This window comes from Apodemus sylvaticus (genome assembly GCF_947179515.1).
Source record: "Apodemus sylvaticus chromosome 5 unlocalized genomic scaffold, mApoSyl1.1 SUPER_5_unloc_1, whole genome shotgun sequence".
Taxonomy (NCBI): Eukaryota; Metazoa; Chordata; class Mammalia; order Rodentia; family Muridae; genus Apodemus; species Apodemus sylvaticus.
In genome coordinates, this window is record NW_026262993.1 from 176,415 (window position 1) to 191,002 (window position 14,588).

Here is a 14,588-nt window from a genome sequence, read left to right on the forward strand (position 1 = left end):
TCCAGAAGAGGAAGCTCCTGTCATGGACACATCAGACTTGTCCAGGCTTACCTTCAGAGGCTTAGACATTCTCCTCGGAAAGCCATGTGGCAAGAAACAGCCTGGGGTGCTCCCAGCCCCTGGCTCCTGGCTCTTCAGCCCCATTCCTTTCTTCATGTTTACACACAGAGAGCCCAGGATCTGTAGATTAGAAGCAGTAATGAGGATGGTGTTTATGCAGAACCGTGTTCCAGGCAGCTCAGAGCCCTTGGCAGGATGTGTTGCTGGCACTGCCTGACTCTTAGAGCTGGCAGGGGTCTCTGTCTACACCAAGCAGCCCAATGGTACTTATCTATGCCTATGCTGGTACACTGTGCGCACCTCGTCAGGATCGTGACTTTCACTACCTTGCCCTCTAGATCTCTCCCCTTCCTTTCCTTCTTTTCCCTTCATTTTTGTCACTAGGTCTCCTAAGTGACCCAGGCTGGCCTTGTGATCTTCCTGCCTAAAATTCAGGGAGTAACAAGCATGATCCATCGCTTCTGGACTATTTTTGGAAATCCAGCTTTTCTATCTCAATCCAGATGACCCCTGTCTAGTTTGCTTTCCACACCATGACCAGAACCTGTGGAGGAAGGGGTTTGTTTCATCTTATAACTTAGAGTTTGACAAGGAGGTAAGTCCGGGCAAGAATTCAAAGCAGGAACCCGGAGACAAGAACTAAAACAGAGGCCATGGAGGGATGCTGCTTACTGGCTTGCTCTCCATTGCTCATCCTGCTTTCTTATATACCCACGACCACCTGTCTAGGGGTGGTCTGGGCCCCTCCACATCCATCAGGAGTCAAGAAAAGGTCCCCACGGACTTGCTTATAGGCAATCTGATGAAGGCATTTTCTCAGTTGGAGTTCTCTTTTCCCTGATGATTCTAGGTTGTGTCAAGATAACAAATGGGACAAATCCAAACATAAAGAAATCCCTGGAGTAGTTAAAATTAAATTCCAGGTCTGCATCCTTACTGTCACTGATGGCCATGTCTGGGTCGGTGGTTCTATTACAGCTAGGGTCTGTGTTGATGCCCATGGCCCACGTTACCACTGCAGGCCATGTGGATGGTCATGGTCTGTGCTGCTGCCTAAACCCAGGTTTATGTCCTTGGCCTGCACTGCTGCAGGGAGCTGTGACAGTGTCCACATTGTGTGCAGTGGCAGAGGGCCAAACTGACATCCATGGTCTGTATTGCCACAGCAGACTACGTTGGGGTCAGTAGCTAGGGACCATCTGGATGTCCAAGGTCCACACTGTCACCAGAAACCATATGTAACTCCGTGGCCCATGCCCCAACTGACTGTGCAGTCAAGGAATAGACGACTGCAGAGTCATAGTTGAGAAAGAGGAAGAGGCTTCTGGTGCAACCCCTACCCCCTGCCTCCACCCTCCCAAAAAACAACAACATAGACAGAAAGCCACTAAAGAGAACTCTTAAAAATTGTGATAAGGCCGGGTGGTGGTGGCACATGCCTTTAATCCCAGCACAGGGAGGCGGAGGCAGGCAGATTTCAGAGTTCGAGGCCAACCTGGTCTACAGAGTGAGTTCCAGGAGAGCCAGGGCTACACAGAGAAACCCTGACTCAAAAAAACCAAAATCAAAAAAAAAGTTGTGATACGGATGCTGAAGAATAGCTCTCCATGACTGATGGCTTCTGGCAGGTGTGCAGGTGAGGAAGAACTCAGTTTTTAATGAGAGTCTGACCATGCTCCAGTGAGTATATGGGCAACATAAATTCTTCTTCTTCTTCTTCTTCCTCCTCCTCCTCCTTCTCCCTCTCCCCCTCCCTTCCCCTCCTCCTCCTCCTTCTCCTCCTACTCCTCTTCTTCCCTCTTTCTCTTCTTCTTCCTCTTTCTCTCTCTCCTCTTCTTTCTCTTTCTCCTTCTCCCTTTCTTCCTCTTCTTTGGGGGGGGGGGCAGGTCCCAAGGGTGGAGGACAGATCTAGGAGGACTGAGAAGTGAGGGTGCTTGGGGTTCATGATGTAAAATTCCCAAATAATCAGCAAAAATATGATTAAAATCTGAAATTCTAAGGAAGGCTAGTTGGAGACATTTATGAGACCTCTGCTCAAATCTGTGTGCACACACTGCAGTTCTGAAGAGCAAACATTAGCTGGGTCTACTTGGTGCACAAAGAGAGTACCCATGCCTTCTGGTGCAACCCCTACCCCCTGCCTCCATCCTCCCAAAAAATAACACCATAGACAGAAAGCCACTAAAGGGAACTCTTAAGAGTTGTGATAAGGACGCTGAAGTGTAGATCTCCATAACTGATGGTTTTCGCTGGTGTGCAGGTGATGAGCACATCCACCCCTAATCACCTTAAGAAAAAAATAGTATATCCAGGGCTGGTGATATAGCTCCGCGGGAGAACACTTGCCTAGCACGCAGGAACCCTTTGGTTCCACTCCAGAATTGCATAGTAGGGTGTATATTTCAGGGACACTGTAAACCCAGCACTCAGGAAGCAGAGCAGAAGGGTTAAACTTTGAGGACATCTTTGTCTACATCCATAGCAAGTTCAAAGTCAGCCTAGGATACAGGAGACCTATGCAAAAGAAAAGAAAGATGGAAGGAAGAGAGGGAATCAGAGAAAGAGGGAGGGAGAGAAGGGAGGAGAGGAGAGAGGGAGGGAAGGAGGGAGGGTGGAGGGAGGATAGAGGGAGGGAGGAATAGAGAGAGGGGGGAGATATAGAGGGAGGGAGGAAGGGAAGAAGTGAAGAAGGCAAGACATCCCAAATCTGGCATGGTGGCTCACATCTATAATCCTAACACTTGAGAAACTGAAGCAGCAGGTTTACCATGTGGTTACCATAAAAGGGGTACCATAAGTTCAAGACTAGCTTGAATTACAGAATGAGGCCCTGTTGCCAAAAGTAAAAGAAAGAAGAAAAGAGAGAGAGAAAAGAAAGAAAAAATCACTTTCTGGTGAATTATACTTTAACAATTGATTGTCTACATTTAGATTGGTAGTCCCTTGAGGTATCAAGAAATGTAAATAATTTGGGATGTTATTTAGTGTCTTTTGTCTAGAATGTGAAAGCATTTCACAAGCATTGGCTATATTACAACTAAGTTTCCTGGTTTCCAAAGGTGAAAAAGCAGTCAGACTTGGGGGTGCAATTCTCACTTCATCTACAATTTTCATAAGGGCTCTGGGCAAGTGGCTCCTCCTCCTGGCTCTGTTTTTGAATTGCACATAACTGTCAGCTGAACGTTTTAGGACTCTCCCACCCTCTCCCATAAGTATCTTCCAGACAGGTGGATTTCAGATGTCAAGGTAACTATAACAGATGGGTTTCTGCCTAGTGATAGCAAGGAGAATGCTGTTTGTCATGCACAGAAAAGCTCCTGGCTGAGGGAGTGCCATGATCACCAGGGGATCTGCCCTACTTGACAGTCTAGGAATACCAATGTCTACAAGTCGAGGCAAAGCAAGATGAAGTTCAGTGTTCAGGTTGTCTATCCCATGAATGACAGGAATAATGAGAGCATCTCAGAACTATGGAAGAACAGAGAGAAACAGCTGGGACAGGGTTGGCCAGGGCCCCACCTGCACTTAGGATCTGGGCAATGCCACAGCACTCTATGCCAGGGAAGAGCCAGTCACCCAGGGGTGCTGATACAGGCTTGCATGCACACAGGAGAGACAAGCCAGAGACAGCAGAACCAACTAACACCAGAGATAACCAGATGACGAAAAGGCAAATGTAGGAACATTATCCACAGAAATCAAGGTGACATGACACCATCCGAACATAATTCTCCCACAACAGAAAGTCTTGGATACCCCAACACACCAGAAAAGCAAGAATTGGATTTAAAATCACGGCTCATGATGCTGACAGAGGGCTTCAAGAAGGACATAAATAACCCCCTTGAAGCAATCCCACTAAAATCAAGGACTAGACAAAAGGGATACAAATTGGAAAGGAAGAAGTCAAACTATCACTATTTGCAGATGATATGATAAGATACTTAAGTGACCCAAAAAACTCCACCAGAGAATACCTACAGCTGATAAACAACTTCAGCAAAGTGTTTTTAAATTAACAGCAAAGGATATTAAATTAACTCAAGCAAATCAGTAGCCTTCCTATACTTAAAGGATAAACAGGCTAAGAAAGAAATCCCCATCAAAATCCCAACTCAATTCTTCATAGACTTAGAAAGAGCAATTCTCAAATTCATCTGGAATAACAAAAAAAACCCAGGATATCTAAAACTATCCTCAACAGTAACAGAATTTCTGGGGGAATCAGTATCCCTGACCTCAAGCAGTACTACAGAGCAATTGAGTTAAAAACTACATGGTATTGGTACAGTGTCAGGCAAGTAGATCAGTGGAATTTAATTGAAGACCCAGAAATGAACCCACAGAATTATGGTCCCTTGATCTTTGACAAGAGAGCTACAATCATCCAGAGGAAACAAAGATAGCCTTTTCAACAAATGGTGCTGGTTCGACTGGAGGTCAGCATGCAATAGAATGCAAATTGATCCATTCTTATTTCCTTGTACTAAGCTCAAGTCCAAGTGGATCAAGAACCTCCACATAAATCCAGACACACTGAAACTAATAAAAAAGGAACCAGGGAAGACCCTTAGGACATGGGCACAGGGGATATTTTCCACAACAGAACACCAATAGCTTGTGCTCTAAGATCAAGAATTGACAAATGGACTTCATAAAATTACAAAGTTTCTGTAAAGCAAAGGACATTGTCAAAAGGACAAAACGGCAAACAACAACCTGGGAAAAGATCTTTACCAACACTACATCTGACAGAGGGCTTATATCTAAGATCTACAAAGAACTCAAGAAGGTAGACTATAGAGAGCTAAACACCCCCCTTAAAAATGGGGAACCGAGCTCAAGAAGGAATTTCCACCTGAAGAATATTGAATGGTGAGAAGCGCCTAAAGAAATGTTCAACATCCTTAGTCATCAGGGAAATACAAATCAAAACAACCCTGAGATTTCATGTCACAACAGTCACAATGGCTAAGATCAAAAACTCAGGAGAAAACAGGTGCTGGCGAGGATGTGGAGAAAGAGGAACACTTCTCCACTGCTTGTGGGATTGCAAGCAGGTACTACCACTCTGGAAATCAGTCTGGAGGTTCCTCAGAAAACAGCAAATGATACTTCCGGAGGACCCTGCTACACCACTCCTGGGCATATACCCAGAGGATTCCCCAGCATGTAATAAGGATACATGCTCCACTATGTTCATAGCAGTCCTATGTATAATAGCCAGAAGTGGGAAAGAACCCAGATGTCCCTCAAATGAGGAATGGATACAGAAAATGAGGTATATATATACAAAATGGACTACTATTCAGCCATTAGAAATAATGAATTCATGAAATTCTTAGTCAAATGGATGGAGCTGGAGAACATCATCCTAAGTGAGGTAACCCTGTCAGAAAAGAATACTCGTGGTATGCACTCACTGATAAGTGGATATTAGCCTAGAAGCTTGGAATACCCAAGGCACAATTCACATATCAAATGATGCCCAAGGAGAAGGAAGGGGTGGCCCCTGGTCCAGGAAAGGCTCAGTAGAGCAATGTAGGAGAATACCAGGACAGGGACTTAGGAAGTGGTAGATTGGGGAACAGGGGGAGGGAAGAGGGTTCATGGGACTTTCAGGAAGGGGGCATCCAGGAGAGGGAAATCACTTGGAATGTAAATAAAGAATATATGGAATAAAAAGAAATACAGGTAAACAGGTTGAAGTCCTTAAAGACTTATAGGAAAGCACAACCTCTAAAAATAGAGGGAGTAACAATAAAAAAATCACAAAAGTAAACAACTCTGGACATAGAGAACATAGGAAATAGATCAAGAGTCATAGATGCAATCATTACCATCAGAATATAAGAGATAGAGGAGAGAATCTCAGGTTCAGAAGACACCATAGAAAACATTGACACCAAAGTCAAAAAAAAAAAAAAGGCAAAATGTTAAAAGCTCCTAACCCCAAGCATCCAGGAAATTCAGGACACAATGCAAAGACCAAACCTAAGGATGTTTGGTATAGAAGAGAGTAAAGATTTCCAGTCTTAAGGCCAGTAAATATCTTCAACAAAATTATAGAAGAAAACTTCCCTAACCCAAAGAAAGAGATGCCCATGAACATACAAGAAGACTACAGAACTTCAAATAGATTGGACCAGAACAGAAAATCCTCCAGTCACATAACAGTCAAAACACCAAATACACTAAACACAGAAAGAACATTAAAAGCATTAACAGAAAATGTCAAGAAAATATAAAGGCAGACCTATCACAATTACACAAGAGTTCTCAACAGAAACTATGAAAGCATCAAGATCCTGGGCAGATGTCATACACACCCTAAGAGAATATAAATTCCCATGTAGGCAACTGTAACTAGCAAGACTCTCAAATACCATAGAGAGGCCACACCCTGGGAGGTCTTAAAAATCTACATCCACAGGGTATTGACCAGCCCCTTCTGCTCCTATTGGATCCATGTCACATGCAGATCCATCCACTTGCCCCACTAGACCCAATCTGCCTATGTCACCCTGACCCCGTGAGCCCTGGGCCAGCCACTAGGCTGGTTTTCCTTGATTCTGATTCTAAATATCTTCTTATAACTGAAATACTTTGCTTCACCACTGGAAGCTTAACAACCTACCCTAATTGCCATGAACTCAGTGATGCTTTCAATATAAATTAGCTATCCTAGCAGCCTTGAACAAATCTCAGAAATGAATCTGAAACCAAATCATCCCTGTTGTTATGGTTCCTTACAAAACAGGGTGCTTTATTCTGGATTATAATGGGGGTCAAATGCAAGAACAATCTGACCCTGTCAATAAGAACAAGAATGGGGCTAGATATTTTATATAACTAGACTCATTAATATATATTCATCTCAACATTATTTGAGAAACCAATAGGAATAATTTTGAAACATTCAAAAAAGCATGGTGAATTAAGACTTCATTCAAATTCAAAGAGTATGCCACATATTCTGTATTGCCTGTGAAGAATGGAAAATGCTTTACCAAATGTTTGCAACATTTCTGACAGAAGTGTTCCTCGGATGTTTTTCTTGAGAGATATGATGCAGAGAAAGTGGATATTTTGGCAAAACACATGACACTATAAAAATAGTGATTTCCCTAATCTCATATATGCCATGGGAAGGGAGGTGAGGAAGAGCACAGCAGTATAGACACTTAACTTGCAGGAGAGTTTTAAAATTTAGGCCCTCTAGAAGATGAACATTAATTGTGAACTTATGATAATGGAAAAGAAGGAGAGGAGACCATTTCCCCAACAGAAAGCAAGTCATGGGAATCATTTATGGAAGTCCCAAAATTATGAATCACTAGGAAACATATCATGTGTACTATGTTTGTCCCCTCTTTCTAATGTAGAACCGTAAGGAGCATGCAGGCTTTTCTTTCCAATCTGATGGTTATATTATGAAAATTTATTTGATGTACACATATTTATGACAATTGTAAGATTAAACAAGAGTAAGAATGCCACACATCCTGTAATACTTCTTTAGTCTGTTGAATTAATTTATCTTCCCTTATAAGTATCCAGAATATCTTGTGATGATTCAAGGAAATATCATTCTTCAAGTTTCACTTAACATCAAAATCACAACTCCTGATAACAAAGGACTTTGAATATTTTTAAGTGTTTCTTTGCCTTTCAAGATTCTTCTGTTGTAAATTCTCTGTTTTGCTCTGTACCACATTTTTTAATTAGGTTATCTGGGTTTTTGAAGATTAACTTGTTGAGTTCTCTATATATTTTAGATATTAGCCTCCAGTGGATGTACAGTTAGTGAAGAATTTTTCCCAATCCTTAGATGCCTAGTTGTGCTAATGATGCCACATTTTGTCTTACAGAATCATTTCAGTTTCATTAGGTCCCATTTATCAATTGTTGATTTTAGACCCTGAGCCATTGGTGTTCTGTTCTGGAATTTTCCCCCTGTGCAAGTGCAAGTGAGTTTGAAACTCTTTTACAAGTTCTCTTCTATTAGACTCAGTGTATCTGGTTTGATATTGAGGAACACCATCCACTTGGACTTGAGATTTTTGCAAGGTGATAAGTATGGATATATATTTGGTCTCCTAAATACAGAATATAAGTTGGACCAGCACTAGTTATTGTAGATTCTTTCTTTTTTCCACTGTATTTTTTTTTGTTTCTTTATCAAAGATCAAGTGTCCATAAGTCTATGAGTTTTCTCTTCATATTGATTCTGCAATTTGTCTTTAATTTTATTCTATTGATTTCTCAGTCCCTGTAACAATACCATGTGATTAATATCACTATTGGTTTTAGCAAGTATAAAACAAAATGACCCTGAGATTCTACCACATTTCAATCAGAATGGCTAAGATCCACAACTCAAGTGACAGCACTTGCTTGGAAAGATGTGAAGAAAGAGGAACACTTGTCCATTGCTGGTGGGGTTGCAAACCAGCACAACTACTCTGGAAATCAATCTGGTGATTCTTCAGAAAATTAGAAATAGTTCTACCTGATGACCCAGCTATACCACTTTTGAGAACATACCCAAAGGACTCTCCACCACACTACTAGGACACGTACTGCATCATGTTCATAGCAGGCCTATTTGTAATAGCCAGAAGCTAGAAACAACACAAATTTCCTTCAACTAAAGAATGGATTCAGAAAACATAGTTCATTTACACATTGGTGTACTATTAATAAAAATGATGACATTCATGAATTTGGCATACAAATGAATGGAATTAGAAAATATACTAAATTAGTTAACTCAGACCCAAAAGGACATGCATGCTATCCATAGGTGGATATTAGCCAAAAAGTACAGTTTCAGCCTACAGAATTAGGTTGTAACAAGCATAAATGCCCAAATGAGGAGGCTTCGATCCCACATGGAAGCAGGAAGGAAATACTCACAGGAGGTAAAGGGAGGCAAGGATCGAGGTGGGGGTAAACATAAACAGGTATGCAAGAAGTGTCTGGAGAGAAGCCTAGAGGATCAAGGCAAGGAATGAAAATAAGGGGAGTGAGAGGTGTGAGGACCCTGTAGAAAGTTCCAGAGTTCCTTGAAGTTAAACATTCTCAGCACTTATTGGGGGCACCTAACCTTTTGGGAACTTGAAGAGTCTACCTCCAGGAGACAGACATAGACTCACATGGTGGGATAGGGTTACTAACGCAGTTAAAATACCTGACCCAGACTTTTGCCTGTTTAAAAGAATGTCAGGGACAAAAATGGAGAAGAAACTGAAGGAAAGGCAACTTTGGATCCATATCATGGGAGGCCATCAAGGGCTGACACTACCATGCTCTGATGTGTTTACAGAAAAGAGGCAGGTGCAGCTGCCCTCTGAGAGGCCCAACCAGCAGCTGACTGACACAGAAGCAGATACTTACACCCAACAAATGGACTGATGTTGGGAACACCAATGGTTTAATTAGGGAAGGATTGAAGAAGCTGGAAGGGTCTTTATGAAGATCACCATTCTCAACTAATCCAGACCCCAAGGAGCTACCAGAGCCTGAGCCACCAACCAGGAGCACAGAAAAGCTCGTCCAAGGCCCCTGGAACATATGTAGCAGGGGTCTGCCTGGTCTAATATCAGTGGGAGATGATGTGCTGAAACCTTGATGGACTTCAAGTCCCAGGAAAAGGTGAGGCCTGGTGAGGGAACCACCCTCTCTGAGGCAAGAGGGAGGAGGAATGGAATGAAGCATAAGAGGAGGACTGACAGGGGGAAATTACTAGAATGCAAATAAATAAAATTACATAGATTAAATAATCGCAACTCCTCTAGAATGTCGTTATGAATTTCCATAAATACCTTCACTAACAGATTGTATATTTAAATTTTCCCACAGGTTGTTTTATTCTAATACATCAGGGTAGTGCCAAGAGATCTGCAATCTAAGAGGTGCTTGGTGATGGGGATGGTGATGCAATGATACTGTCATGTTGTGAGTCTCACTCAGCTCAGGCTTTGTTCAGATCAGAATACTACTGCTGTGTGTATGGGGAAAGCCAGTGGGGATTGGGGATGCATAAGAATGAAGTATGACACACACATATGAAAATGCTACAATGAAATCCATTTGGAGTAACCTAAAAAAACATAAAAATAAAGACTTCCCTTTCCATAGATTTGTATGATCTTGCAGAACTTGCCTAGAACAGCGATCCATAGTGTAGTTGTTTGACTTTTGCCTTTTTCCTTCTTTTTGGTAAATTCATATTTAACCAGCCACTGTTACATTGCTCATTTGGGTGGCCCAGACGGGCCATCATTAAGGGGGCAATTGTCAGGGAAAATACAAAAGACCATAATTCTACAGCTGAGATAAACTCAATCTCTTATTTGTTTTCAAACTTCTGTTTTTGGTGATTTGTTCCTAGAAAACAAACTTAAAGACATAGCAACATATGTAGGATACCTCAGTGTCTAAGAATACCAGTTACAAAAAGGTACCTGTGACAGAACAAAAGGGAATATGGGGTGGAACAGAGGAACTTTGAGCCCTTCTGATCTACAAATAGAAAATACTTCTCTACTCCCAGATTCCTCCACTATCTCTCAGACTTCTCATTAAGAATCCAATCTCAAGGATCTATCTCTCTCTGCAAGGTAACTGGAGGTCTTCCTTTTCCTCCCCTTGCAAACTCTCTCTGCTGTGAGACAAGTATTGGGTGTGGCTACACTTGTGAACCCATGTCTTCCTGATTTGCTTGTCCCCAACCCTGTGCTGAATTGAGTGAGGTAAGCTGTAGATAGGATACCTGGAGACAATATCATCCTCTCACCTCCACACAACATTCTGAATTAGTCAACAAAGTTCCTTGTCTAACATGAAGAAGAGTGCTGCAGAGATGAGTCACCAGTTAGGAGCATTCACTCTTCTTCCAGAGGTCCTGAGTTCAGTTGCCAGAAACCAGGGACTAGCTCACCACCACCGGAAATGGAGATCTGATGCTCTCTTCTGATATGTCTGAAAACTGTGATGTGTACACCTATATATAAAATAAATAAATAAATAAATAAATAAATAAATAAATAAATAAATATTTAAAAAAAATTAAATGAAGACAAATGAAAATAAGCTGGCTAGGGTGGTAGAGTTCACAGAGTAGCCATGGGAATACAGAGAACCAAGAATACAGAACTGATGATTTGCACCACTGCCCCACACAGTCTGACAAGATCCCTATATAAAATGACAACACAAGCATGTTTTTGGATCATGTGTGTACATCATTTTTGGAAGAAAAGATGACTCACAACAGAATGCATAAATCCCAAAGATGTCTGCCTAAAATCTATGTACAAATTTGCAACAGCAAAACTATGACGTTTAAGGTTTTAGACCCACTCTCACTATACTAACTCAAAAAGAGAAACTCCAAGTGTCTTAGTGTAATGTGTCCAATCAGAATAAACAGTATCCTGATATTTTCCAATTAAAATTGAGGCATTGTGTGACTGAGACACTCAAGTATTAGTTCCAGATGAGAAAAATATATGAAAGACTTTGTGAGAGACATAAGAAAATAAGTAAAATATGTCCATGAACTTCATAAAGTTTTATCTAATATTTTTCATGCTAAAGAGTGTGGTCTCTCTGGTTATCATGTCATCTAGCTCAAAGTGCTCTACTATTAGTCTAAGCCATAGATGGCTGGAGACAGGAATGTCTCACCAACAGCTTATCTAACATATGCTCCATGATGATTGACTATGTGGTTTATATATGAGATAAAAGAAAGCAAAGCAAGCAGGTATGAGGCACTGGCCTGAGGCAACAAACAGTCCCATTCAAGTGTGCCCTTAGGGCCCAAGAACTAGAATAGTAATTAGACTTAGAATTCAGAATAGACAGGTGCTCCACTGGCAATGCACCTGGCCAGCTGTTGGTTCATAAGTAAATTAAATCAACATTTTGTTCAAAGTCAGTATTACCTTAAGAAACAACTTATAGTTTTTGGCTATTGGGGGTTTGGCATATTTGAATGAAATATTTAGAGTAATAGTTGACAGACTGAACAGATATTTGAAAAGCACAGAATTAAAGAAATTATTTTAATTTAAAAAATGCTTGGTGTATAACAACAATCCCAAATCCCAAAGCATGATCAGAAGACTGATACTGAAAGACAGTGGATTTGAGAATACACTGAACAAGGTCCTTGGTCAAAAGCAAACAAATGTATCAATGTAGACATGAATGTTTTGCAAGGATGTGAGTCACTGCAGTTGTGGGGGACCTATGAGGTCCTGAGTCTGGTTATAGCCTCAAGCACAAAAGGGTATTGTTGATTGTCACAGCAATTTAAGTTATGCCTATTTGAAGTACTACTTGATCAAAACATGAAGTGAGCCAATTTTACATTAGATGTAACTGTAGAACATTTTTAAGACTTGATCTCAGAGAAGGAAGGGTAACTCAGGAATGGAGCTTGTTTAAATTTTGCAGGAATCCACATATTTCATTGCAGAACAAAAGGGAAAAAACTGTAGTTATTAAAAAGAATTTTACATGCTAAATATAAATATAACTTACAATATTAGCCATAAAACTCACAAACTTGCTAAGGATAATTTTATTATTTATCTACAAACTCTAAAAATAACAAATATAGTATAGGCTTAGCTACACAGAGTTGAGTATGTAAACCAGAATTTGAAATTTGCAAGTGAACATGAATGTCAAAGCCAATCATCACAGCACAGACACTAAGGGATAGGAATTTATCCTCTATGAGAGTAATCAAAGCCATGAGTTTTCATGTTTTAGAGAAAGGTCACTTAATAAAGGTGAAAAGGAAATCTGGATATAGAGCTCTAAACTTTGATAAAAATTTCTCCTTAGATTTAGACAAAATTCAAAGAGACATTGACCATAAAAACATTCAAAGAGACACACTAAGGGCCAGAGATAATAAACTCAGTACTGGTTCCAGGCATACCATATCTTATCTGACCTTTGCATCATTTGCTATAAATTTAGACAGCTAGATGCTGTGTGTCACTATAATATTTGCATTGCTAGCTGAAATAGCCACATCCACAGAATTTTAGGACCTTTGTTATTGCGTTCTTGCTTAACCCTAAGATTTTGATGAACAACAGCTCAGTATCTTATGCAGGCCATGCAGCAGAGGTCACATTATGGAGTTGTGTCTTGCACATGGACAGAAGGACATTTTCAATCTTCCTTATGAAGTCCAGCGTGATCTAACTAATCCAAGAAAACTGCAAGTGCCACAGACCTCCTTTGTCCTTGAAAATATTAAGAGAATTATCCCTTCAAAATAGCTTGGATCCCATCTTTGCTTATTTCAGAATTCATCATGCTCCTGTAAAAGGATACATTACCCCAATTTTGCAGTAATAACTGATGAGAATTGCCTGTATTATGACATATTTAACAATTTCACATTCATTCAAGGTTTGTTTGAAGTGGACCAACTTTTATGGCTTGGAAATGCTTACACCATTGCCCTGCCTTCAAAAACATGAAAAAGTTCTGATGAAAACTCAGCTAGTTCTCTTTTTTAAAGTACACAATAATGTAAGTAATACATTTAAAGATGCAATTTCAGTGTAATGCTGTCCTAGACACCTTTTGATTTCCCCCTCTGTGTGTTTTACATTTTATACATAAAGCCAATAAAAATATGAAGCAAAGGGCTTCTCTCTACACAAATATAACCTGCTGTTCCATGTTTCTTCAGAGTTTGTTTGAGGCTAGCCTGGTCTACAGAGTGAGCTCCAGAACAGCCAGGGCTGCACAGAGAAATCCTGCCCCAAAAAACCAAACAAAGCAAAAGAAGAGGTTGTTGAAATGAACATTTTAATAGTAGCGATACACACTGAAAATAAAACTGCAACAGATTTACAATTCTTGTAATTGCACTGTTTTATTTCTGTACATAATTCCACCATCTCAACAAATATATGTATCAACATGAATATTATCTCTATTCACTGTGTCTTTGCAATTAAACTATGACAGAACATACTTACTGGGTGCTCCTAAAAGCCGTGATACTTTTAGGGAAATTTCAAATAAGAAATTTTTCAAATAAATGGGATGGAGAGAAATTAATATTATTAGGGGATAATATGAAAACTTTCGGCTACTTTCCAGAAAGACTTTTTCACTTAAAATATTTTTTGAGTTACATTTTGGAAACCTTTTACTAAAGGATAATTAAGCAAGATTACTGATATATATGCTTTCTTATATATAAAAATATTTAAAATGCTTAACAATGAATGAGTTTTCTGTGTTTCTTGTGATTTTTCCTGGATGTTAAGGACTTGGTGTGATTGTTGGTTTATCATTTTGCTTTGTTTAAATTTGGTATGTTTGTTCATTTGTTGGACCATTTGTTTTCTAAAGAGAGAAAATATGGATTTGCCTATGTCAGAGGAGGGGAGGAATTCTTAAAATCAACTATGCACATGCGGTTAAGAGTTTAACTTTCAATCTTTAAGTGAAAATGGTGGATATGACCCCAAAAATTGTTT

At 40.2% G+C, this 14,588-nt stretch overlaps 2 protein-coding genes across 2 annotated transcripts in view; both read right to left on the reverse strand.

Moving 5' to 3' along the window:
• Window positions 1-14,588, reverse strand: part of LOC127676049 (ubiquitin-conjugating enzyme E2 pex4-like) — a 254,148-nt gene that overhangs the window by 176,301 nt on the left and 63,259 nt on the right. The window lies entirely within an intron of this gene.
• LOC127676048 (ankyrin repeat domain-containing protein 26-like) overlaps window positions 1-14,588 on the reverse strand; it is a 68,352-nt gene that overhangs the window by 2,718 nt on the left and 51,046 nt on the right. Inside the window, exon 12 of the mRNA XM_052171971.1 lies at window positions 52-180. Coding sequence (XP_052027931.1) covers window positions 52-180 — 129 coding nt within the window. The remainder of the gene's footprint in view (window positions 1-51; window positions 181-14,588) is intronic.